Genomic DNA, 26667 nt, shown 5'->3' with positions numbered 1-26667 from the left:
CCTGACGACCCAGGGGTGCTTGCTCATCTTTACAAGTGGGGGTCTGGGCTGATGTGTATTCCTCGCTGCACAGGGTTTCTTGAGCGCACTTGAAAAGAATGGGGAATGGGTAGGAAAGGGAGGTGAGCAAAATGCCTGTATTTCAAGGCACAGAAGCCTCATATCCTTGGAAGGTGGGCACACAAAAGAAACCTGACGTAAAGGTCCCCGACGTAAACTTCAACTTCCAGCTACAGTCACCCACTGATATTCTGCCTTGGCAAATCTCCAGCTTATTTAAAACTCAGCTAAAGGGCTTTGTTGCAGAGGCAAACCCTACCACCAAGCCCTCTGAGTCAAACTCAATGAGAGCAGAGCTGGAGCAGCTGTTCCTGGGCTACGAATTCCTGGCGAAGTGCTCTCCTCACCCACTTCTGCTGCCACTCCCTAGAGCTTCAACTCTTGGGAATCTTCCAAGATCCTGTGAAGAAAATTCATTGGTCTAGTTATTCCTGCTTTTGTCTCTGTTGGGTTGCAAGTACCTTCACTGTGCAGTTTCGCCATCAATCTGATCCCATCCGTTTCATTTATTCCATAGCGTCCTCAGTGCTTCTGGAGCACTGCAGCACCTTTCTCAGTTTTCAGCCCCATTAGTTACGGGTTTGCTCATATTTTTATACTACTTCTGTCGTTTTCAACAGAATTTTTGGGAGGAAATGAGAAAAAGTAAACAAGCGTGGTTCAATGTTTATCCACTGACGGCGTTGTAAAAGAGTCACTTCCTAAGAGGGGAGGGATCCTTCCTCTCCTGCATCCTCTCTGGATGCTGAATGCCTGGGGTCAGGCTTGCTGTCTAGCCAATCCCGTGCCGTCACACAGGGAGGCTAGCCTTTCGCTTTACGAAGTTGCCAAAACCCAGAGGAAACTCTCAACCACCTTTCACTGAACAGAATGATGATTTTTAATCACAAGGGTACCTGTTAAAGCAATGCCTCATATGTCAACCAAAGGTAAAGCTCCAGGTTCCCTGTAAAACAATCAGGTGTCGCTGAGCACACCCATTTGCCAGTGCCACAGTCGTCCTGGTCCAGCATCCAAACGCCAAAGGCAAAACAAGGGAGTTGGATGGGGGCCTGCTGGCAGGAAGTTGTGGTTCTGTTCCTTGGCCTGGTGACTACTAAACAACAAAATTCACCTGAGCAACTTTTAAAGCTCTTACTTGCTTTACCCAGTGATGCATGGATTTGTTGAAGTGGGGGAGAGTTCAGCAGACTAAGCCTGCCTTCGTGAAGCTGTAAGCAATAGTACTGCCACCTTCAATCTCTGCAAGGTGAACAATTTTTTAAAAGTAGACAGCAAGTCAAAGGTATCACCAGCTAACATACTATTATAGGGTCACAATATAATTTATCACCAGACACCTGATGTTTACATTCGCATTAATAATTACACCAAGACAACAGGTGTCAACCTGGGCATATGGTCACCCTTAACGACTCAAATGGTTCATTAAATAACCTTTCAAGTTATTGAAAGGCATTTCTATCAAAGACCTAACATTTTTTTAAGGCTTGTTTTTTTCCTATAATTATTTCAGTCTTTATTCAGTAGTTTTATAACTAAAAAGGACATAATCTATTTTTCTGCTTTCTCATTAAGCCATAAGTTCGCATGTAACCAAATAGCATTTGGTTAATTAATAAAAACTAAAAGGTTTTTTATGCCATACTAGCTATTCTTCCCAAAATGCCTAAAAATGAAAAACTGTTTATTAAATAACACTTCATCTTATCTTAGGAACACATCAGCTCAATGAGAAAAGGGAGCCCATTTTTCAAGGTGTCTGTAACATCATAAAGAACACTGGGCACTTAATATTTATGAATATAATAAAAGCAAGTTTATTTGGCATTTTAATCAAATAAAGAGCTTTCTCCTGGGACCAGAATGAGTTTTTCCTAGGATTTTGAGCCTGATTTTTAAGCTGAAATCCACGATGAACCTACTACGCACTGAGAGTACATTTGAACATCTACTGTGTGCTGGGAGCATCATTAATTAAAGGACATAAAAACAGACCTCAGACTAATATGACACATGAATCTCAGTGTGAAGTGCTACAAGAAGGATATATGATGATTCAAAGAGAATACAGAGTTTAAATGTTGCTGAAGTGCAGAATGATTAAGGGAAACATTTCTGATCTTTGTTGTTAAAAAATAAATAAATTCAAAGGGCAGACAGGAAGGGGAAAATCCTTTTAAACAGAGATAACTTCTCTGTATTAGTTTTCTTTTGCTGCATAACAAATTACCACAGACTGCTTTAAATCAACACCTACTTAGTGGCACACAGTTCTGCAGTCAGAAGCCCAGGCACGGAGTCAGCGGGTCCTCTGCTCAGGGTGGATGCTGGCTGCAGAGAACCTGGGTACCGAAAGTGGGGATGCTCCTAAATTAATGAATGAGGCGGAGGGAAGGAGGGATGTGACTACACACGTTACGTGGGAAGTATTCTTGCCAGGGTCATGCCTGAATCTGAGTGGCGAAAAGTGGTACCTCGTAATTTTAATTTCCACTTCCCATTGTAAATTTGTGTTCCCTTCCTGTGAAGGTCTGGAACTGTCCTTTGACCATTACAACACACTAATTATAAGTATGAGCTCTCAAGTCAGACTGCCTCAGCTCAAAGCCTGGTTCCACCACATACTGCCTGGGTGACCCTGGGGGAATTAATGAGATTCTATGCCCCACTTGCTCAGGCACAAAAGAGGGATCATAATAATAATGACCTCATTAAGGAAGTATGAGAATTAACTAATACAACACAACCCTTCAAACACTTTCGACAGGATCTGGCACACTCAGCAAACATTACCTATTATTATTGGCCCATGTTTCTAATGGATCATTTGTCTTTTCTTCCTAATTTGTAGGAGGTTCTTAATACATGGGAACCAGCATTTTCTAATACAATCTTCCAAAAATTCTTAGGCAGCTGGCCCAAATGCTGGGTGCCAGTCTCTATTAGAATATACTCAGAGAGCACATTTTGGAAGCTATTACCAAGGCGTGAAATCATCATTTCTGACAAGGACGGCGCTTACTACTAAGCATAGAGTCTAAATAATTCTATTGGTAAGAAATCTCCTGAGACTTTTGTAAATTTAGAGCCACTCTTTTAAGGTAGCTGTTGAAACTACATCAAACAGGGAAGAACCCTGATATGTACAAAAAGCCATATGACCCTAAGATTATAAAACCAAACAATTAATCCAGTCATTAACAGAGTTTTAGGCTTCCAGGGCCATTGGCAAATAAGGGCACGTGTGCCACCACGTCCCTGTCCCATGCCAGATCAGGAGTCAGTCCTGGCACTTTCCTGATAAGCTCAGGCAACACTCCTAATGGCTGCTCCCAATTCATAGGTGCTGTCATTCAAGAAATCTACTTGCCATACTGGTTCTATTGCAGAAACTCTATCATAGGCAATTATGACCTCAGTGTACTTTTTATAACTGGTGGGGGGATCGTGACCAGGAACTGACCTGCCCACTGAGAGTGAGTCCTGTGTAGAGAGTCAACAAGGAAGTGCTGTGAAAAAGAATCAGCCAGAACACTGGCGTCAAAAGATGCATAATAAACATGTGGTAATACGGGCAAAGCAGTAAGGGGGGGGGGAGGGGGACATGCAGGCAAAGAAATAATCATGTGATATAGAATATGTAGGACGTCCATACAGTCTGAAAATAAAAGAAAAATACATGCGTGTCTGTGTGTATAAAGTCAAAACACGCATCTTCACTCTGCTAAAAAAAAAAAAGTGTATGTTTCTGAACTTTATGGACAACTTGTACATTCCTTTGATACTCAGAAACTCAGATAAGCAGGCTGGTGGACTCACTGAGCTGAGGTTTAATAATCTGTATTCCTATAACAGGAAAGAATGGGGATCTGCAAAGAGACAACCAGAGTTCAGTGCTAGCGCTCACCAAGGGTTCAGATCTAACTCAGGAACTCAGGGACCAAAAAAAAAAAAAACAACCAAAAACAGTTAATAGGATGAAAGCACAAGGTCCCAATATTGGGATCAGCCCCAGGGCACGAGGGCAGGCCTCAGCCAGTGAGTGAGGGGCCATCAGCCTAGAGCGGTGAGAAAAGGCATGCGGGCAAGAAAACATCCCTGCACTTGGTTACTATTATAATGAAATGAATTCCTTCTAAGACATAATTTGAGCTTCATTCAATGTGCACATGAACTCTGCGGATTTTTTTTAAAATATCACAGTAATCTTGAATTTCAGCAGTTAAAGAGCCTTAAAGATAATCTAGTTCAAAACCTCATTTTCCTCTTCAGGAAAGTGAGAGCCAAAAAATTATGATGTGCTAAGGGTCACCATTCTACTTGGTAGCAAAGCTAACCTAAGCCCCCGTATCCATTCAGTCTCGTTGCTACTTCCTCTGTATCCTGCTTTCTGGTCATCTTTACCAAATATGGGATAGGCGTGCCAGTTCCCTGCTTACCCAGGCATGACTATGACAGGTAGTTGTGAGCGCTCCCTAAAAAAAGAGTGTTATGCATTCTTTTCACTTCCCACGGAGACCCACCAAAAATGCAACTACCCGCTATGATGTCAGTATTCCTTTCATCTTAATAGGGCAGCTATATTTGAGATAGGTCATTTATTACACCAGGATAAAATTTTCAATCTCAAGAATGCAGGTAAGAGGACTATTTAATAATCAATAATACTACACTGCAGTCCTAAGTAGGATGCTCTGCTCAGTCCCATGACCACCTGATGATAGCAAAACGAGATGTTAAATTTCTTTCCTTCAGTTACTACGACACAGTAAGTACTAGTTACTTTGTTTTCCCATCAGTCAGCCAGCTCTAAAGCAATGGTTCAAAGTACACAAGTTCCTCCATATCTTTTCTTCTACAAACGCTTACTCTCAACCCCTACTGCCAATATGAGCATTTAGGTTGTCTGTGACTTTTATGAACAGAACAATAGTGAGAATTACAGGCCTAAAGTACACAGTCCTAGGCCAGAAGCCAAAAAGGTGTGTAACTTGAGAGGATCAATTTACCTGTCTACACTCAGTTGGCACACCTGAAAAAAATAGGAACAATGCCAACCTTATGAGATTGTTTTACCCACTGGAATGCGTATGTGAAGCACGTGGCACAGTACACAGCACACGACAAATATCACAATGTTGGTAGTCATTAGAACTTGTAAATCAGTTCAGGGCACTGACACATAGTGGACCCTTGAAAAACATGGGGGTGAGGGCACCAACCCTCCACTCAGTGGAAAATCTGAATAATAACTTATAGTCAGCTCTCAGTATACACGGTTCCTCCGTAACTACGGATTCAACCCACCTCAGATAGTGCAGTACTATAGTACTGAACGACTGAAAAACTTCCACTCATAAGTGTAACCACACAATTCAAATCCATGTTGTTCAAGGGTCAACTACATAAAGTTCTGGAGGCCAAGGCGCTTTACAGACACCTTAGTTTGCGCTACTCACGGTAGTTTAAGATAATTACCAAACCGGATTTAGGAGAAAGTCGAACTAGCATTAGAAGTTTTTAACCACCTACATGAGCTAACTCAATCATGGTTGCTTTAAGGTTACAACAGAAGCAGAAACAGCAGGTCTACCAAATTTAATTTCAACAGAAAGCTAAGAAGTTTCCTGAAATCCCATACTCTTGAAAGAACAATGAGAAGGATCTTCACATTGGCTTTACTATCAACCTCCCAACAGAAAAATAAACACTTTCCATTTACAAGCTGTCACGATCTACTCTCACTCTGGACGTACTCAGACTTAGTACAGGAGGTCTCCATAATACCCCCTCATCTCTGCTCCGTGCGGTAACAGGACATCTCCAATTTTTAAAGTTCTATAAACACTAAAATGAAAAATGATGGAAACACTAACAAAGCTTAAAAGGGGAAAGTCTGACAAAGTTCTTACATCATGGCCCCAAGTCTGTGGTTGCTAAGCTGTTCTAGCTAAACTGATGGACAAGTTTTTCAACTTTATCCCTGAGGGAAGAACTCGAGAAGACTTTTTTTTTTTTTCCCCCAGCAAGGAGTCCTGAAAAATCAAGTCACAGCAGACAGTTAACTAGGGTTCTCTAAGTAGGCAATAATCTCAAGTAGACAATCTCTACTTATCATGGTTCAGAGTAGATGACACCCATTCCCTAGGGCTTTGCCTTCAAAAGCACACCATCCCCTAAGGGGGTACTGCTCTCTGTGGCCCATCTTGGCAGGAAACCATGCAACCAAGCGAGTCATTTCCCCATAGGAGCTTCTGAGCCCAAACCATGTCAAATTGCTGAAATTCAATAATTAAGTGATCATGGTAACAGATGTGGTCACCAGAAGAAGACTACACATGCAGTGGAGGAATGAAAGATCTTTGAATCTAAGCAGATTCCAGGCAAGGCACAGTGCAGAAACTAGACAACAATGGACTGAAACAAATAAAAGGTAAGGTACTGCAGGGAAGGATTCATGCCTCCCTTTCAAGAAGGTTAATTGTGAAGGAAGAAGAGTAACTACTCCAACATGGTGCTGCTACAAGGGTGGTTTGGGGGAGGGGAGTTTTTTTGTTTGCTTTTGGGGTTTTTTTTTAAAACAGAGGCTATGTATGCCAAGGAGAAACACCACAAACTAGGGGAGAAGCCGAAAAGATAAGTGATAGTTTCTCAAGAAGTAGGAGGGAAATAGATCAAGAAAAGGGGAGGAAAACAATGAAATAAACTGGCAAAAGAGAAGCACTTTTCACTATCGAAGGCAGAGTGGGAGTTTAAGCCTTGACCTTGTAGGTAGGGTATTCCGCTTTCAAGACTCTAGAGCTTATCTATGATAGAGTCATCATCTTGTGTTAAAAATAATGTAAGATTCTTCCCCTAGTCCTACTTGAGAAAAAAAATAGTGGGGAAAATGACACTTCTTTGTACAAAGACTTACTGCGTGTTTATGTGATAGACACTGAGAATACAGAGATAAACATCACCATCAAGAGTTCACAATCTGGTACAGCCACTATGGAAAACAACATGGAGGTTCCTCAAAAAATGAAAAACAGAACTACCATATGATCCAGAAATTCCACTGCTGAGTATACATCTGAAGAAAATGAAAACACCAATGTGAACCCTAATGTTCATAGCAGCATTATTTACAATTGCCAAGATATGGAAGCAACCTAAGTGTCCACTGACAGTTGAATGGATAAAGAAAACGTGGTATATGTATACAATGGAACATTACTAAGCCATAAAAAAGAATGAAATTCTACCCTTTGCAACAATGTGGATGGACCTACAGAGTATTACGCTAAGAGAAATAAGTCAGAGAAAGACAAATACTCTGTTACCACTTATATGTGAATCTAAAAAATAAAACAAAGGGATGGATACAACAAAACAAAAACAGACTTTCAGATACAGAGAACAAACTAGTGGTTACCAATGGGGAGAAGGAATGGGGAGAGGGGCAATACAGGGGAATGGGATTAAGAGATACAAACTACAATGTATTAAATAAGCAACAAAGATAGATTGTACAGCACAGAGAAATATAGCCACTATTTCGTTATAGATTATACTCCATTTAAAGTTATAAAAATACCGAATCACTATGTTGTACACCTGAAACTAAATCAATTATACTTCAATTTTTTAAAAAAAGAGTTCACAATCCGGTAAGAGAGCGGGAACTGTAAATAAATCATTCCGAACAGTATGACACCTGCAGCAATGCAAGCAAACGTGAGGTAGGATGCGGTCACAAGGAACGGAGGAGTCAGCCTAGCACTGATTGCCAGGGTAGACTGCAAGTCACATGGTAGCCCAAAGACTTAGGATTCTCATCAAATCTCCGCTAGAAAGGGAGAGATCACACTTGGTCTTGTTTAAAACAAACCAAACAAAGGTTAAAACAAATAATCTAACAGAAAGCCCATCTGTCTTAAAACACAGTACTAGAGATGAATACACCCCTAGTCAATTTCTCTTTGCCTTTTCATGAGAAAAGAGTTGGGAAGAATTGCACAATAAAACAAAGAATGCTTTTAAGTCTTATCTTGATGGGAAATGAATCAATTTAATTAGACTTAAGATTCAAGCAGTCTTAAAGAAACAAAAGTTTAACAACTGAATTACAGAATCTGTATTACAGTTACATCTCCAAAGCCTGCTTTAAGTTTCCTTCATTTAAATCTCAGGAGGGTTTAGACTGAAGTGTCATCCCCAACACAATTTACAACCTGCTTTCTACCCGACTCACAATATGAGGCCATCACAGAAATGCCAATTAAAAGCCTACCACTATTCTAGGTGCTACAGTTGCAGGAAGGAGCAAAACAGTCTCTCTGACCTCGATGGAACTGACATTCTAGGGGAGGCTAGGTCACATACATGGAACTATTTATTTCAATTCAGAAATGTCTTCATATAGGGAATGAATTTAACTCACAATCACATACTATGCATTATGTCCTGTGCTGGGGGGCTGCAGGGGAGAGGGCTGGGGGTAAGGCTTGAGGAGCTCAGATTACCCCCAGGGATCCTTTATTTCTCCCCAGCCTGGGTTGGGGGCATGCTTATTCCTCTTCTGGGGAAACATTTTGGCCTGCAAGTACGGTAGTCCCTCCCTACCTGCAGGGGATACATTCCAAGACCCCCAGTAGATGCCTGAAACTTTGGATAGTACTGAACCCTTTATACACTGTACTATGATTTTTTTTCCTATACATACATACCTCCGATAAAGTTTAATTTATAAATAGGCACAGTAAGAGATCATCAACAATAAACTAGAACAATTATAACAATACACTGTAATAAAATTCTACGGAGGTAGTCTCTCTCTCTCAGAATCTCTCATTGTACAAATGTTAATGTCTTTTCCATCTTAACCAAGCACTTATCAAGCACTGTGACCATATAACTTTTGCGGTCTGAAGTGCAACAGCAAAATTAACACAACTTCTTTTTCCTTCACTATTTCAAGGATTTGTTCTTACTGTAGATCTTAGCAACCTCAGGATATGATTTTTTTTTCTTCCCTTGTTAAGTCTAAAACTTTCACCTTTTCACTGAAAGAAAGCATTTTACAGTTTCTCTTTGGTACATCCGAATTGCCAGCATCACTACTCCTACGCTTGGGGGTCATTATGAAGTAAAATAAGGGTGACTTGAACACAAGCACTGAGATACCAGGACAGTCGATCTGACAGATGACCCAGACGGCTACTAAGTGACTAACAGGCGGGTACGCTGGACAAAGGGATGATTCACATCCCAGGCAGGACAGGGCGAGATTTCATCATGCTAGTCAGAATGGTGCACAATTTAAAACTTATGAATTATTTCTGGAATTTTCCATTTAATATTTTCGGACCATGGTTAACCATAAGTAACTGAAACTGGGGATAAGAGGGGACTTGTGTACAATTCTTGACTAGGTGAAAGCACCGCTTTTACATGTAGAGCTAGCAATCCTGCCAAAAGATTTTCTTCATGTTCACGCCACTGTCATCCAGAAGAATTTAATAAAAATATTCTAAGAAGTAGGTAGTGAGGGTGATGGACAATTTAGCCTTCTTTGTATAGGATTATACCTCACAGATTTGCCCTTCCCCCTCCCCCATCCTGATTACTCAGGAACAAAAGATTTCAAATATGCACAGTTCAAACATGTAATTTAAACTTAACAAGGTAAAATATGAGAAGAAAAAAAGGACAAAAGGTACCTTTTATTTTACTTAAACTAAGAACCAAGAATGTCAGTCATGCAAATTGATAAAGAGCTAAAAGCAACTAGCAAATGCCTGCCTGTTATATGAGTGGATTTAGCCTAGCAACAAAGTTATGTGCCCTGCTAGAGGAAATCTCTTGTTCTCGTCTGCCCAACATGCCTGTCCCTTCTCAAGTCAAGAATATGACAGAGATGCCCACAGTCCTGCCTCCTTAGTCCCAACCAAAGCAGTAAGAAAATAATGAACGATATATATTATCAGATGAGGAGTGGCTGCTTAAACAAGAAGTGTCAACTGGGGAGGGAAAAAGCTACTAGAAACTAAAACTGTTCAGAGAAGGTGGCCAAATACAAATGACCCTTCTGTAGACGTGTCAAACTATATTAAACTTCACTTATAATCAGAATGTAAATTAGATAAGCATTTTTTTTTTTTTTAACTTATCAGACTAGTAAAGACTAAAAAACAAAATTCCCAGAGCAGGCAGATATTTGGGGAATTGGGCCTCTCATAGTTTCTCTATATTATTTTATCATTTTATATTAGTAATGCATTATTACTGGAAATAAATCTCTATTTTAAATTTAATATAAAATAAAGGATTTAAGGTAGACGGAGGCAGGGGCCACCACATGTGTTTCGTTGCCTATTCCATCTGAGTATCAGGCCCTCAAATACTGGTTTGGACAAATGCTTCCTGCCCTTACACTTTCTCAGTTCATTCCTTTAGTACCACAATGCATCTCCAAAACTTTATTGTCCTTAACGCCATGACTTGGTATTAAATCCAACTTCAGCACATCACTCCCCACTTTACAAAGTCATTTTTCTTCTCTCTTATGAATAAGGCCCCACCCTAAAGCTCTCAGCTCTCTCTGTCCTAAAAATGTCTCTTGATTTTCATCCATCCTTGCTCCACCTGGGAAGAGTCCCTCCCTCCCTGCCCCCTTTTGAGACCGTGTTCCTCAATCTGTTCCCCTGCTCCTTCTTCTACCTTCTTTTGTTGCAGCAGATGACAGCTGGTGAAGACGGTTACCCCTTCAGGTCGCTGTGCTGCTAGAAAACAGGTTCTCAGCCCAGGTGACAACAGAATCACCTGCAGAGCCGTGAAACATACCAACTTCCAGGTCCCATCCTGGACCAGTCAAATCAGATCACGAGATCTGTGGCCCAGGAATCTGAACTTTTAATGTTCCCAGGTGACTGAACACAAGGTGGAAAATCTCAACAGCAAGCTCAGCAGCCAGGTTTGGGGGAGGTGGAGATAAATGCCCCTGCCCCAGCCCACTGGACCACCCCGGGGCTGGGATGCAGGGCCTGGGGAGGTGGGACTCTGGCCTGGAGCACCCTCCACACAAACATAATCACCGTGTGTGTGTCACGACCTGAGAATGCTTGGAAAGAACTGCTGTAAATAATGGAAGTGAGTATGTGCTACAGGCGATCTGAGACGTACTAGGTTGGGGAAAGGCTTCGTGCCCGGCAGCCAGATGTGATGGGAAAGCAAAGGTGGTCACTGACCGAAAAGGTCTATCAGTCCCTTTAGCGAGGCTGTTCCTAAAACCAGTCTTGCAGATTTCCCTTTACAAACCCTATTGCCTATAATAATTCCCCCAAAGTCCACCAGTTACCCCCCTGCTATCTCCAGCTCTCTTAGCAGAGTGTGGCAATGGAAGAAGATGCAGGTTAAATCACATCAAAAAGAGCCAGATCCAGAAGTGTGACAGATATTGTACACCTGGAAGGCCAGAGGTGGAGTTCCAGGATGGGATACAAGCACACAAGACTAGGATAAAACTGGTCTAATGGCCAAAAAAAAAAGTCACACAAGCTCGCCTAAATCAAGCTGACAACGAGCAGAGTAGGCAGTGGATACCTGTTGAATGAACGCAAAAGCAAGCACTTTTAAAAACTAGGGTAGGGGGGGCTTCCCTGGTGGCGCAGTGGTTGGGAGTCTGCCTGCCAGTGCAGGGGATGCGGGTTCGAGCCCTGGTCTGGGAGGATCCCACATGCCGCAGAGCAACTAGGCCCGTGAGCCACAACTACTGAGCCTGCGCGTCTGGAGCCTGTGCTCCGCAACAAGAGAGACTGCGATAATGAGAGGCCCGCGCACCGCGATGAAGAGTGGCCCCCACCTGCCGCAACTGGAGAAAGCCCCCACACAGAAATGAAGACCCAACACAGCCATAAATAAATAAATAAATAAATAAATAAATAAATAAATAAATAAATTAAAATCTTTATTTAAAAAAAAAAAAAAAAAAACCTAGGGTAGGAATTATGAAGACAGCCACTAGAGAAGAGTGATTGTCAAAAGTCAGCTCTGCCCTCTTGGGAAGGCCCCTGTTGTATGCAGGAAAACAGATTTAAATCCAGGCCTGCAGACAAAGAGGAAAAAGAAGACCAGGGTGTTGGGGGAAGTGGGGTGGGATTATGGAGTGGGGAGGGGGTAGTCCTGGATAATTCTTATACCAATCCCTTCCATTTGCTCCCTTCAGGTCCTGAGCTGGAGGGATCTGAGGACAAGAAATGTTTCCCTGAGTGAAAAGCCCAGTATCTGCAATGTGCTCAGCATGGCACTACAAGTGGCCAGGAGAAACATGTCCCTTCTGTGAGGCACCGGCTACGGCTCTGTCCCACCCCATCCAACACGCAGGAGATTCCCTCACTACACAGGCAAAATTTCTTAAAAGTTTAGTGGTGGGGGAAAGAAAAACAGCTTGGGCGAGACTGCTTACTTTAAAACTCCCTCTTCAGACTAAAACTGTCTGCACTTGAACATAAATGCAAGCTAAACCATGCATAAAGTATGAAAACTATATTAGAATAAATTTAGTCAGGCAACAATTAAAAACTCATTGAGCAAGTCTGCATCTACAGCTTCCTAATTTTTGCAAAACCTGACTTAATAAGTTACTAAAATTTAAAGAATTCTGTATCCTAATTTTTGTCTGTTTATGAGAAAACTGTTGACAACAATAAACTAGTTATGGTCTCTGGACTTAAAGATTCCTCCACAGGAATACAGACAATACAGAAAACAACTGCTTTCAGAGAAGCAGGTAAATGGGAAAAAAAAAAAAAAGTCACTGAGTACTACTATAAGAAACTTCACCTGTCATTTTCTGACTTACTTTCAAGAGTTTTTACTCTGGGTTTTTTTGTTTTTGTTTTTTGTGGTTTTTTGCCTATTTTTAAAAGCCATCTTTACAGGCTTCTGGGAATAGAAGTTGTAACTGGATTGGGGCAAGAACCTCTGAAAGTTCCTGTTTTCTTTTGTTTCTGGTATTTTATTTCTGATTTACTGCCAAACCCACCAACTTCTCTCATCTACTCCTGATGCCGGAGGACTCCAAGCGGGCAAGAAGCAACAGGATTCAGGGGCTGGGTCACGCAAAACCTTCTCAACACACTGGAAAAACTTAAGACTTGCATTCATGGACCAAACGCCTAGATCTGCCCAAAATTCTGCAATATTCCTGAGCAACTTGCCAGCACACTGCCTAACGTGTGTGCTTATCATACACGTAAGATCACGTAGTTCAAATGTAACTGTCCACAGATTTACTAGACCCGTTCTTGAATAGGGGATCCAACAGCTGTGAAATGCTGACCTAAACTAAATAAATGTTCTCATTTGCCATAATAGGGTAAAAATTTGAATTCACATCCCTCCACTTGTCCTGACCTCCCAAGATACAGTCCTATCTTTACTGGCATTACTCTTATCAATAAAGACAATTACGTTCCCACCCACTGAGGTCTCAGAGCCCTTCCTTTGAGGGGATGTGCATTATAAGAGCATCAAGTATCCTATAAAGTGACAGAAGAACACAGATAAGAAGCGCTAGGGGAGGATCAGAGCGCTGGAAGAGGGAAAGAAGAGTTCACAGCAGATGAGCTGGATTGAGAAGGACCCACAGTTTACCAGAAAAGGGATACCAGGAGAGAGTGGCAGACTTAGCCAAGGCACACAGGAAGCAAAATACAAATCTGCTCAGGGGCCAGTGAGATGCACACTTTGGTTAAGCAGAGAATTTGTGTCTAAGACTGATCCTTGAAGGAAAGAATCATGTCTTATTTTATCCCTGAATACCTAGCACTCAGCACTGTGCCTACAAAACTAACAGTGTCTCAATCGATGTGCATGGGGGAAAAAGTTGTGCTGAGTATCGGGAAATACAGCTACAGAGGTAATAGGAGACCTTGCATTCAAAGATTAAAAACCTTACCCATGACCCACACGAATTCAGGCCACGACAGCTTTGGGGGCTGTTCATTAAAATCACCCTGCTCCTTGGTAATTCCCTGGCGGTCCAGTTGTTAGGACTCTGTCTTTCACTGCCGAGGGCCCGGGTTCGGTCCCTGGTCGGGGGACTAGGATCCTGAGAGCCGCGCAGCGTGGCCGAAATCAGCAACAACAACAAAAATCGCCCTGCTGCTTCTCTCCCTCTGTTGCCCTCACCTGGCAAAGCAGCAGCCTGGCTAATCCCAAGGCTTCTCATCTCTAAACTGAATGCAGCTGGAGAGAAATAACAGCGCTGGCCATCTCCCTTTGAACTGGATCACAAGGCAAAATGGACACAACTCCACTCCGGTGACACTTCTGCCATCCCCAGGATGGTCACTCTCCCACTTTCCAAAAGAACCACTTCACTCCTCTTTCACCTTCCTCTTCACACCACCTACTCAGCCCTCCTCCCTCATCCTGCCTCTAGGTCTTTTTTTTTTTTTTTAACATCTTTATTGGAGTATAATTGCTTTACAATGGTGTGTTAGTTTCTGCTTTATAACAAAGTGAATCAGTTATACATATACATATGTTCCCATATCTCTTCCCTCTTGCATCTCCCTCCCTCCCACCCTCCCTATCCCACCCCTCTAGGTGGTCACAAAGCACCGAGCTGATCTCCCTGTGCTATGCGGCTGCTTCCCACTAGCTATCTGTTTTACGTTTGCTAGTGTATATATGTCCATGCCACTCTCTCACTTTGTCCCAGCTTACCCTTCCCCCTCCCCATATCCTCAAGTCCATTCTCTAGTAGGTCTGTGTCTTTATTCCCGTCTTAACACTAGGTTCTTCATGACCTTTTAGGTCTTTAAGGAAATAAAAGCAAGGGAGCAGGAAAGCCCTCTTCATCCCACCTGCCCTGCCCACAGCCTCCCGCCTGCCCTTCTGCCTGCGCTCCCTCCTATCACCATGTGGGGATGCGACATCCTGCTCCAGCAAACACCAAACCTCCCACCTGTGCTCCAGCTCCCATCCCATCTCACCTTCCATCATGCATTTCGCCCTCTCCCCAACTATTCCCAACCATACTCAGGCGCTAACATTCTCTTTCCTTCACACCAAACTTCTTCCTCATCGAGGTGCTATCGTCACCGTCCTCACCCTGTCCTCCCTTCAATCCACCCCAACCTGCCTTCCGCAGCCTCTGATACACGGAGGGCACCCAAGCGCCAGGCCATCAAATCCAGCTTGGCCTTACTGTTCCTCATCTCTCAGCATCTCTCCACTGGGGCGCCCCCAATTCCTGTCTTCAAACCTGAACTTCCCTTGGCTTCTATGACCAGATACTCCCCAGGTGCTCCCCGCACCTCACCAGAGGCTCCTTCCTGCTCAGGCTCTTCCACTGCTCCAGGAGGCTTCAGCCCGGGCCCCCTCCTCCTCCCAGCTGTACACTCTCCCCTAACTGACCTTGACCAGACCCGTGCTTGAAGTACCATGGATAGACCGATGGTTCCAAAAACCCTCTCTGCATTTCAGTGGGGCCAGTCCGTCACCAGCCCTCACTGTTACTGCAGAATGCCCTCCCCCCCGCCCCCAAAACCCCATCTTTCACTCCCCTTGGGCCATGCTCAAGTCCTAACTTCTCCAAGAAAATTAAAAAATCTTCCCATGCCTCCACAGCCCCACTGCTCTCTCCTCTTTTCAGGCTTCCTAAAGCATTTAAACAATGAGCAGTACAGGATTTATTACTTAATTACAGACATTCTGTGATTGTTCCTGAGATGTCTGCTTTGCTTTGGTGCAAATCTTCTCTCTCCAACCAGGTTTAAGTTTCCAAACAATACAAGCACTTCTTTTTGTGTACCTGGCCCTGAGCTGCATACACTGGTGACGTCCAATTATCAGTTTTCTGACAGCAAACAAACATAACATTTGATAAAGTAGAATCGCCACGTAGCATCATGAGGAAAACACCGTTGGAAAAGCAGGGCTAAATCTGTACAACCTTCTACCACTGACGTCCTCGGAATTTTTAAAACTTAATATTGAGCATCTCATATAAAACATAGGAATAAAGTAAACAATTTCCAACAAAAACATTAAATGCAGTTAAATTTTTATTCCACGTGTGTATAAGAAAAATAAATGGAATTTAATCCTTTAATACAAAAGGCTACATGAGACACAAAAAACAGGTCAAGATGAGGATTTCTGCCAGACCTCTCTAGAAACATGGCTATGAAAATGTGTTGTTCACGAAGATAGCTGAAGGATCTGAGCTTTAAGCTATCAATATACTGAAGTCTAGTTTATCCACTAAGTAGAAAAGGCCTTATTTTTCATTATTAAAGAAAGAAAAAAGAAAACTTCTATCCAATCCTAGCCATCCTTTCAACCCCTATCAACTTTCCATGCAACACCTGCATTCACAGCTCAGCTGAAAATGCTTGGCCACACCTAAGGAATGAAAACTCCAACCAGAGAGCCTGTCTGACCTTGACCTGCCCCCCACCGCGCCCCAACGCCACCACCACCACTCCAGGCACTAGACACTTGCCCTTGACTTTCAAGCAATATCAAATGCATGGCTTCACAAGCATCTCCACACTCGTGGGCATGCTGGGGGCTCCCACCTTCCATCCCCTCATTGCCTCACCATTTCCTTCACTATCATCTTTCTCATCCTCCTCAAAGTTGGCTCTGGATCCTCAGATCCTCCATCCCACCCACTATGCCCTAAAGGGGCCTTGGTTGCCCTCTTCTGGGTTCCTTTTTCTACTTGTGCACCCTGATATTAGACCGTTTACCATACTGTCCTGAGACGTATTCATGAATCTCTCTCCCCAAATACCGTAAGTTCCTGGAGAAGAAAGATGTTTTTAATCTATATTTTGTAGTGAACCGAAAGGTGTCTCCCAAAGCCATAGGTCCAAGTTCTCAGCCCTATACCTCTGAAAGTAACCTTGTTTGGAAACAGGGTCTTTGCAGATGTAACTAAGTCACAGATCTCTAGATGAGATCATCCTGGACTTCGGGTGGACCCTAAATTTAATGACTGGTGTCTTAGAAGAGAAAGAAGAATATTTGAGAGACACACAAAGGGAAGGCCATGCGAAGACAGAGGCAGAGATTGGAGTTGGGGTGCCCCAAGCCAAGTCATGTCAGAAGCTGAAAGAATCAAGGATTCTCCCCTAGAGCCTTTGGAGGGAGCATGGCCCTGCTGAAACCCTTGACTTCAGACTTCTGACCTCCAGCACTGCGAGAGAAGAAATTTGTTGTTTAAGCCGTCAAATTTGTGGTAATTTACCATAGTCCTAGGAAACTAACACCTAGTCCAAACCTCAACATACTGCCCACGACCTTAGTTCAATAAAAAACCGTGTTGAACTAAGAAGGAAGATGAAGACAAGGGGTGATGATGAGAAAGCATCTGAACTGCAGGGCAGGGATCTGGGACACGGACCCCTTGCCAGGCGTTCACCATGGGAACCTGGGCAAGTCACTTATCCACGGCGACCCTCTGATTTATTCCCCAATAAAATGAGGAAACTGGCCCAGAAGACCCTCCACCAGGTTGATACACCTTGAACCAACTTCATCCGGAACATCAACTTTATATGATCCTTAAATAAATTATAATTTCTTCCCATTCACTGAATAAATTTTATTAATTTTACTTTTATCTAAAGAGCTTTCAGGTGGAAAAAAAAGGATTAAAATGGCATTTCAAAGGCACTTATATTTTAATCAGCTCAAAAAAATTCAGTGAAATAGTTTGATCATATGCTGAAAAGTGATTTTCTATAATATCAACTTTTTTCCCCCGCAGAATCAACAATTTAAAGTAGCTGCTTTAATCCACTGTTGACAGTTCAGAAAAACTTGCCCTAAACTTGAATCAGCTTAAGTGCCACTGATCCAGAACCCAAATGGATGATGACTAATTTCTTCAGAGTAACAAGGGAGTTGGGCAACACAAAGGTTTTCTCCACTTGACTCCAGCCTGTAATTATGGTCCCATACCCAAAATATCCACTTCAAAGAATCTGGCTAAGAAATAAATACAGCTGCTGCCGCTACCAAATGGTCGAGTGTTGGTAAAGGAAATCAAACAAAACAAAAACTCTTTTACCACTTTCGGGCCTCCATAAACAGAAACACACAAGTTTCCTGTGTTAAATCTTTCCTAATTCAAACAAATGGAAATGAAGAACAAAGGTGTTGGTAATGAAATTTGTACTTGTCTTACCCATAAATCCAGCTTGGGTTAATTTGGGTTAAATTAAAAACCATATTTTTGGGTTAAATTAAAAACCGCAGTTTAAGTTCTTTCACAGGTCATGCTGCTTCCCTTGCCTTCATGTTTTTATAGTGGCAGCCTTGATTCTTTTTTAGGGAACCAACCGAAACAACATAGAGGAAGACGGCGCCGAAGGACTCATATTTCAGTTCGACAAAATACCCATTAGAAACCCTTTCAAGCCTTCCCAAACCAATTCGTTGTTCAGAAAATAAAATTAACAGTCACTGGGGCCACGGGTTCAGCTAGAACTGGCAGAACCACGCTTGCAAAACTGGACCGTGAATCGTAACACAAACTGAGCAACCAGACCAAAAATTTTTCCTTCCAGGTGGAAACTCAATCTGAAAATCAAGTCCTTGAGTTGCAAGGCTCAGCAAACCCCCAGTTTGCAAATCCGAAGTTCTCGGCTTTTAACAAGATGAGCGCTCACACCCAAGAAAACGGAGCTGGAAGGTGCAAGATTTCATCTGAAATATATTTCTGGCCCTGAAAAACAACTCTATTTTAAAAGGTGCTCTTTAACTGTAATAAAACTAAGATAGCAAAAGCAAAGGAAACAGTCTGGGGGTTTGGGGATCACACACCGGGGCGTTCAAAGTCCTCGTGTTGCATTAGTATCCTGCAAACTTGCGTCCAAGTAACTGAAGTTGCAAGAAGCTGAAGGACTGGCGCTTCTAACCTAGCACTGTGTTTTCCGGCAGCCCACGCACAGGATGAATGAGCTTTAACTCTGCGGATTGCGTGTTTACTTGCATCTTCACGTGGCACCGCGCAGCTCAAAAGCGCCGCGCCCGGACCGCGCGGGGAACCCGAAAACTTTGCAAACTAGCGGAGCTCGGAGGCAGCTCGGGGACACATCTGCTCGCCTGCCGCAGAAACGCGCCCAGGCCGAGCCCCCCGGGGCTTGCCCAGCACCAGCCCTGCCCGCAGCTTCATTCACACAAAGGCACAGGGATGCCGGCGGGACCCTTTTGCAAGTCGCGCGGAGAGAGAAGCGGCACGACAGAGAGCGCCGGCAGGGAAGGAGGGAGGGGACCGGGCGCTTGGGCAGAACGGCGCTCCGCGGGCTACTCACAGGGTGACCGTGCAGTTGGGCACCGTGTCCGGGGGCAGGACCTGCGCGAGCTCCAGGCTGCTGCACACCACCTTGCCCTCTGCGGCGCCCGCCGCCCTGCCGGCCCCTCGGGGCCGCCCGTCGTGCTTGCAGCCCGGGGGCAGCGCCGCGGCCCCGCCGCCGCCTCCCAGCAGCGCGAGCAGAGCCAGCGGCAGCAACAGAGGCGGCGGCGCGCGGCCCCGCAGGCGCTCGGACGGCTCCATGCTGCGGGCTGGGCGGCGGGTCGGGGCCTGCCGGCCGAGCGGCGGAGCGCTGGCCTAGCGGGCCGCCCCGGCGCCCGGGCGGACGAGAGCGCAGCGCGGGCCCGGGGGCGCCCGGAGCCTTGTGGCGGCCGGAGGACGCGCCCTCCTCGGCGCCGACATGCTCCTTTGTCCGCTGCGGCCGCGCTCGGCCTCTGGGTGGCCGCCGGGTCACGGCCGCGCGGGTCCCTGCGCCGCTCTACGGCCGAGCGGGAGCGCCGCCTCCTCCTCCGCCTCCGCCTCCGCCTCCCCCGGCCACTGCCCGCGGCGGCTCCTCCCCGCCTGCCGCCGCCCCCGCCCCTTCTCCTCCCCCTTCTTCCCCCTTCCTCCCCCTCCTCCTTCCCTTCTTTCTCCTTCTCCTCTTTCTCCTCCCCCTTTTTCTCCTCCTCCTCCACCTCGTGGTCTCCTCTCCCGTCACCGCCCGCCGCCCGTGGCTCCGGGAAGGAGGTTGGCGCTCCCAGGCCAGCGCCGCCCGTCACGTGCCCACGACCCCACGCGTGCCCGGCTTCCGGGCAGGAGTTGTGGGCCCGCGGGAGTACGGTAACTCGTGGAGAGGGCGGAAGAAAGTTCTAGCCCAAACTCCAGCCACGGTGGCCACTGTCTGGCACGCTTCCCTCCTCCTCCTCCGTCGCCGCCCTCCAGACAAAGGCGCCCTGTGCGCCCCTGGGGGCCGCCCGTACCGCCCGGCGAGCCCCAGTCCCAGGCTTGGGATGAGGGAGGAGAGCAGGGCTGAATTTCTTTGGAGAAAGGCAAGGAGAGAGGCAGTGCCCCAAACCAACTATCTTCAAAGGACTCGCCTTCCCACCTCTCTCCCCACGCAGGGATCGCGAGCCTTCTCTTCGCACACCTTGGTCTCTTTTGTCCCGAATACAGGAGAGCTAGGGACAGGTTCCTCTCCCGGAAAGAGGACCCTCCAAAGCCGTTTCTGGCCTTCAGCAATTCCACTTATAACCCTTTCAAAGGATGCATCGGGGCCTCGCTGGACCTGGACCGGCAGCCTTTGGAAAAAGAAATTTCCCTCTGGCATCCAAAGATACCTCAGATGTAACCAGTTAGAGCAATTGTGAGCAAACCAGCCAAGAAACCCCAGCTGAATCGATTATTCTAGGGAAGGCGGCCTGCCCCGCCCTAACATTTGCAAGACCGGGGTTCACGTACCCTATGTTTAAATATTTACAAGGAATATATCAAGCTTACAAATAAAATATATTCCATACTCCTATCTTGAAAAATATACCTTAATAACGACCTGGAAGGCCAGGCGTGTGCACAGAGCTCTTAGTTACGTTGGAGCTCCACCCCATACACGGCAAGGAGGAAAGAGACAGACCCCAGCCCTCAGTCTACACATACTTCCATCACTTTTGCTTCCTGTGCCAGCTGCATTGATGAACAAGAGGGGCTTTCCGCACACGTGTGGACGCCCCAGCCCACTCAACCAAGCTCCCTGCACACCCTCAAACAGCCACCCCTTGGCAACCCCTCAGGCCTAGGAGTGCGTACACAGGTTGTGTGGTCCTCCCTTGGGAGGACAGTTCTGGGAAGAGGCCTGCTCAGGCCCTGGAAGTAGCCCTGGGAATTTTCGATCAGTGAATTCCAGGGTCCTGGGCTCCTTGGACAAGGTCTAGAAATAGAAAGGGAACACACAGGCTCTTGGGGAACACATCCCTTGGCCCTGGAGATTTTTTGCCCCTTGGGGAGGAGAGATAGGATGGTGCCCTCTACAATGCAGAGCCAGGGCAGGGTTTTTCTTGCCTGAGTCTAAGGTCATTACTGCCTAAGGCCCCGACAGAGTCTATCTTAGGGACCGATTCCTAGGAATCTCTGTATGTCTAGAACTTCCTCAACAGTAAATAAATGGCCTTTGTTTAACACACACTATTGCATTAAGTTGAATAATGCTTCATTTGATCGACGTTTTTTGAAAATCAACGATGTGAGCCCATGTGTCCATTGCTAATAGTGCATTCTGTGTTAGAAATGTTCTAGATCTGTGCTGTCCAATATGGTGGCAGCAGGTGGCTATTTAACACTTGAAATGTAGCTAATGTAGGGTCAGAAGATAATTTTTCACCTTATTTAATTTTAATTAAATTAAAATTTAAATAGTCCAAGGTGTTTAGTGGCTACCCTGTTGAACAGTGCAGTTCTTGACACTGCACTGGATAGAAAAAGTGGGAGATCGTCATGACCACTAAGTAGCTTTAAATCTATAAATAAACTTAAGTGGTGAAATTAAATAAATTCTCTTGAATTTATTTAAAGAATTCTTATTCCCTAACAAAATCATCACCATCATCATCTGTTTTTTTTTTTTATAAAGATAAAAACTTCTGGGGGCTTCCCTGGTGGCACAGTGGTTGAGAATCTGCCTGCCAATGCAGGGGGCACGGGTTCGAGCCCTGGTCTGGGAAGATCCCACATGCCGCGGAGCAACTAGGCCCGTGAGCCACAACTACTGAGCCTGCGCGTCTGGAGCCTGTGCTCCGCAACAAGAGAGGCCGTGATAGTGAGAGGCTCGCGCACCGCGATGAAGAGTGGCCCCCTCTCGCCGCAACTGGAGAAAGCCCTCGCACAGAAACGAAGACCCAACACAGCCAAAAATAAATAAAATAAATTAAAAAAAAAAAAAAAAAAACCTCTTACTATAGCAATATGGAAGTTTATTAGCCACATTACTATTGTCATAGCTACAAATTGTCACGTGAACTCAGAATCTATGAATATCTTCACATACTCTGTTTCAGCCTATAGTTGAAATAAATGTGCACGTCTGTTTTTATATTGGTTTACCATGAGTATTAACATCAGTTTGATACATATCCTCTTTTTACTTCACTGTAGTTGAGAAAGTTGTATAAAGTACAGAATTATAAGACAAAGAGATATCTCAAGAAGTATCATGAATCCAAGGAGAATTATGGAGGAAATGCTTTATTATATGGATAATTTCAACCATTCTTGCACAGAAATCACTAATTCTATCTTTGAAAATAAGAATCACTACAGATCACAGAATAGTAATACACTATATTAAAGGGCTTTAGAAAGTATATCTTTCAACCCGGTAGTCCTTGGAATGCACACAACCCTGAGTTATCATCATTCTGTACCAGCATGGGTTCGTAAGGACATAGCAAATGGTCCTTTCCCCACTTACAAAGATCTTTGAGGATGATACTGCTGAAACTTACCATCATTTACCCTCAGTCACACCAGAATCTTCGCTTTAATTAAGCTGCCCCAGCCCCGACAGCCTATCGTCAGACAGGTCTATATACTGCTAATGCCCCCTCAGGCATCAAGAACATCATACCATTTGAAGTTACGGGACTTAATAGGTCCTTTCAAAGTTCTCACAGTGTTTTTGATTATCCCACTTGAGAACATCCTATAGGAACCCTTTGAGAAATCAATCATTAACCATATTCTTGTACATGTAGTCCTGTAAAGCTGTATTGCGTCAACTGTTGCTTTAAGGATTGTAGATGGGCCACATTCCAAGGCTTCTAGGCTGCGAATCCTGTCTTGCTATGTTATGTAAGGCTTGTAGGAGATACCAGAGAAACACTCAAAGATGCTTTGTTTATCCTCCTACTATAGACTCTGTATTAACTATGTATACATGTAAAAATACAAAATTTATATATGTAATAAATATGTGGATGTATATACATATATACCACCCTATTTATTAACAATTTATTTTACGTGCCTGTCTTCTTCCTTTTCTACCAGACTATGAGCTCCTAGAGAATTTTTCCCACCCCTTCTTAAATTACTCCCTCCCACCTTCAATCACTCCCTATTACATTAATCTAGAATCTAGACCAATCATCTAGACTGAACTAGATAACAGGGCTTGTTCAAACCTGAAGATGGCTACCTGTTAAAATTTGTTTATAGTTTTATGTTGTTAGCCTCCCCCATTACAATACCATCTCTATGATGCTTTATCTTATTTGCTTTTTACGGCAGGCTCCATTAGTTGCTGCCAAAGAGCCATCCCCAAACTTTTCCTCCCTTGGAGGCTGAAAAAGCTACATAATCATTTCCCCAGCCTCCCTGGCAAGTACTGATGGCCATAATCTAGTTCTAGCCAAAAAGAATCAAAGGTTGTGCTGTAGGTTGTGCAATATGGTAGATACTAGACACGTGTTTAAATTTAAATTAAAATTAAATAAAACTAAAAATTCTATTCCTTAGTCACACTAGCCATAATTCAAGTGCTCACTCGCTATATGTGGCTGGTGGATACCATTTTGGGCAGCACAAGTTATGGAATAGTTGCAACATCACAGAAAGTTCTACTCTTCAATACCAATCTGAGGGGAAGTCTGCTGAGAATCTTCAGGATAGAAATTCTGTGTGTGATAAAAAGAGACAAGAGAAGATCCCTCTCGCCACCCTCATCCTTCTTGCTTTGGAAATGGTATTGTGAGGACATGATACATGGAACTGAAGCAGGTCTTTTGAGACCACAAGGCAAAAAGTATAAAAGAAAACTCCAAAATCATAGGAAGAAATGGAAAGACCCAAAAAAAAAAAAAAATTGGGTCCCTGAGGTCATAGTTGAGCTGCCAGTCAAGCCTCTGGACTTATTTTTATTGATTATGAATATTCTCTGGTTTAAGCCACTGTTGTTATGGTTTCCTAGTGCCTACAACAGTGCCTGACACATAGAGGAAGTCCAAAGTATTTGTTGATTCTTGAAGTTTAAATCTTACTCATTTTTATGTTCCAAACATCTAACACAGTTCTTCATATATATTAGCTGGTGAGTATTGAGAAGATTGACTAATGTTCAGTCTTCTAAACAAATGGAAATGTGTAATGTCATGATTAAACTGACAGCAGGAAAGAACAGCAACTTTTAGCACTTGAAATGTCTCAGTGACACCTCTATAAACCCTGTTAATAAACAGACATTCTCTGTTTATTTTTGTATCATTTAATGTTAATCTATTAATTGTGACAGCTGTAGTTTATATTTTTAGTCATTACACGGCATGTGCCAGAATGCGTGCTTGGTCCTTACCCAAGACCCAGACAGAAACAGCAATAGTTGCTCAAATAACACCCTAGCCTCTTTAGACAGCATTGGCTCCTGTTCTGGCTTACTAGTTACTAGAAATAGTGACCTTCGGCAAGTCACTAAATCTCATCCTTCAAAATGAGAGTTTGAACTGGAACCAGCTTTAAAGTGCTCTGATTTTATCCTGCTGAACCATGAATTCTATTTTGTTTGTCTGCTGCAGCCAGACTATTATTGGAATGTGTCCCTGTGAGAGTTAAATGCTCTTTTTAGATGACCAAATATCTTTCTGAAATGGTATATTCTCTACCCACTGCAGTGTAATTACCATCAGTTGTAAATATAAAGAAGAAATATGAGGCAAAAATTGACCAGCAGTGCCATGTGGGGAATTACCTTGATGTAATAGGAGTCTCCCAGTACACGACCAGGCAGGTTAGCACAGAGGTGGTGGAACAGGAAGGCTCACAGTGCAAATTAAGATGCTCAGTTCACACAGTTTATTATATCCATTTAAAACACACAGGAAGAGTGAGAAGCAGGGAAAGAGTTGGGGTAGGTTAACCCACAAGGGTTAGAATGCAAACAGATGAAAGATCTATCACCTGAACATACACAATGTGCCTATGAAATCTGAGTTAGTCCATCTGTCTGTCTCTCTTTCTTCCGACTCAGACACATCAACCTTCCCCACTGCTGGTGTGGTTACAAGGACCAGAGCAGAAGTTTAAGCAAGGTGACCCAACAGATTTAAGATATCTGGGGCCAATATCTCACTTGCTCTGTCAGGGATGCAGGGGCAATTGTGCCTGGTCACAATTACAACCCGCCCGATAAGCAGCTGCGGACTTTATTTGTGCTTCCTGGACAGAGGGTACTTGGGGCCAGACTTGATGTTACCAATGAAGAGATGTTTTCAACCCAGTAAATACTGAGTGCCTCATATGCCTTATGCATCTTTAGTGAAGTATAAATACTTATCCTTCCATCCTTTTCTAAATAAGTGATTTTCTCTTTTGTCCATCATTTTATCTGTTCACCTCGCATGTACTCTACTTTCTTTCTCTACGTCTACCACGTCTCACAGGTTATTTGCTTCTCCACTTAGTGTCATCAATTCTCCTTCCTTTTTTCCTATTTTTTTATATCAGAATTAAATATTTTAAAATAATATAGAAAATATAGGACATAACAGAGGAAATGACAGATTTTGGGGAAATTTAGAAATAGAGTCCACACCAGAGATGTAGATAGCTTCTCCAAGTAGCAGTATTTCCTGAGTATTTATCTCCCAAATATAATGAATATAACCTGTCTTGTTATATCAGGTATCTGTGTTATTATAAATTTTACTCCTATGTGCCAGTATAATGATTAAAATCTATCAGCCAACTAGTAATTATTAATGATAGGCATAGTAGCAAATATGCCAATCATGAAATTTCCATCTAAAATTTTTTTTTAAATAGTAGCTTTCTTCCTCCTTTGTGTCAGTTAACATATTAAAATCCATTTGTTGAGCTGAACAGAATGAGAAAGTATATTTGAAATTATGCATTTCTCAACAAAGAAATTACTACTTTGAACCAACTTCTGAATCTGCATGTTGATAACGCATTGAATATCTTGTTAGTTGGATTTCTGTAATATATTTTTAAACACATTCCTATGTCACTTAGAAGCCTCAAACATTATTAAGTCATAAACAGTTTGGTTATATAAACTCAGTCAAACTTTAAAATTTTAATTTAGATATATTAATTATTTTACTCATTACATTACATGTATTTTGGGTAAGAGAACTATTTTAGTTTATATGTCAATAAATCAAAACTCATGTACATGTTTTATAACTTTATAGAATGCTAAAATACAGAGGATAGTGCTAAAGTATAGAGGAAAAAGCACTGATTTTTTTAAGTCAGGAGATTCGGATTAATATGTTAATCCAAATTATTTTTTTATTAATTTG

General features: G+C 43.5%; 1 protein-coding gene across 7 annotated transcripts in view; it reads right to left on the bottom strand.

Annotated features, from left to right (window-relative positions):
* Positions 1-19906, bottom strand: part of ADGRA3 (adhesion G protein-coupled receptor A3) — a 121232-nt gene extending 101326 nt beyond the window's left edge. For 4 of the 7 annotated variants that reach the window (XM_057546665.1, XM_057546666.1, XM_057546668.1 and 1 more), the window contains exon 1: positions 19383-19906. In XM_057546665.1, coding sequence (XP_057402648.1) covers positions 19383-19624 — 242 coding nt within the window. In that variant the 5' untranslated portion in view covers positions 19625-19906. The remainder of the gene's footprint in view (positions 1-19382) is intronic. The other 3 variants (XR_009008342.1, XM_007187628.2, XM_057546669.1) reach the window with 1 other exon arrangement.
* Between the last annotated feature and the right edge of the window lie 6761 nt (positions 19907-26667).

This window comes from Balaenoptera acutorostrata, chromosome 5 (genome assembly GCF_949987535.1).
Source record: "Balaenoptera acutorostrata chromosome 5, mBalAcu1.1, whole genome shotgun sequence".
Lineage (NCBI taxonomy): Eukaryota > Metazoa > Chordata > Mammalia > Artiodactyla > Balaenopteridae > Balaenoptera > Balaenoptera acutorostrata.
This window is presented reverse-complemented; position numbering and strand designations above follow the sequence as displayed.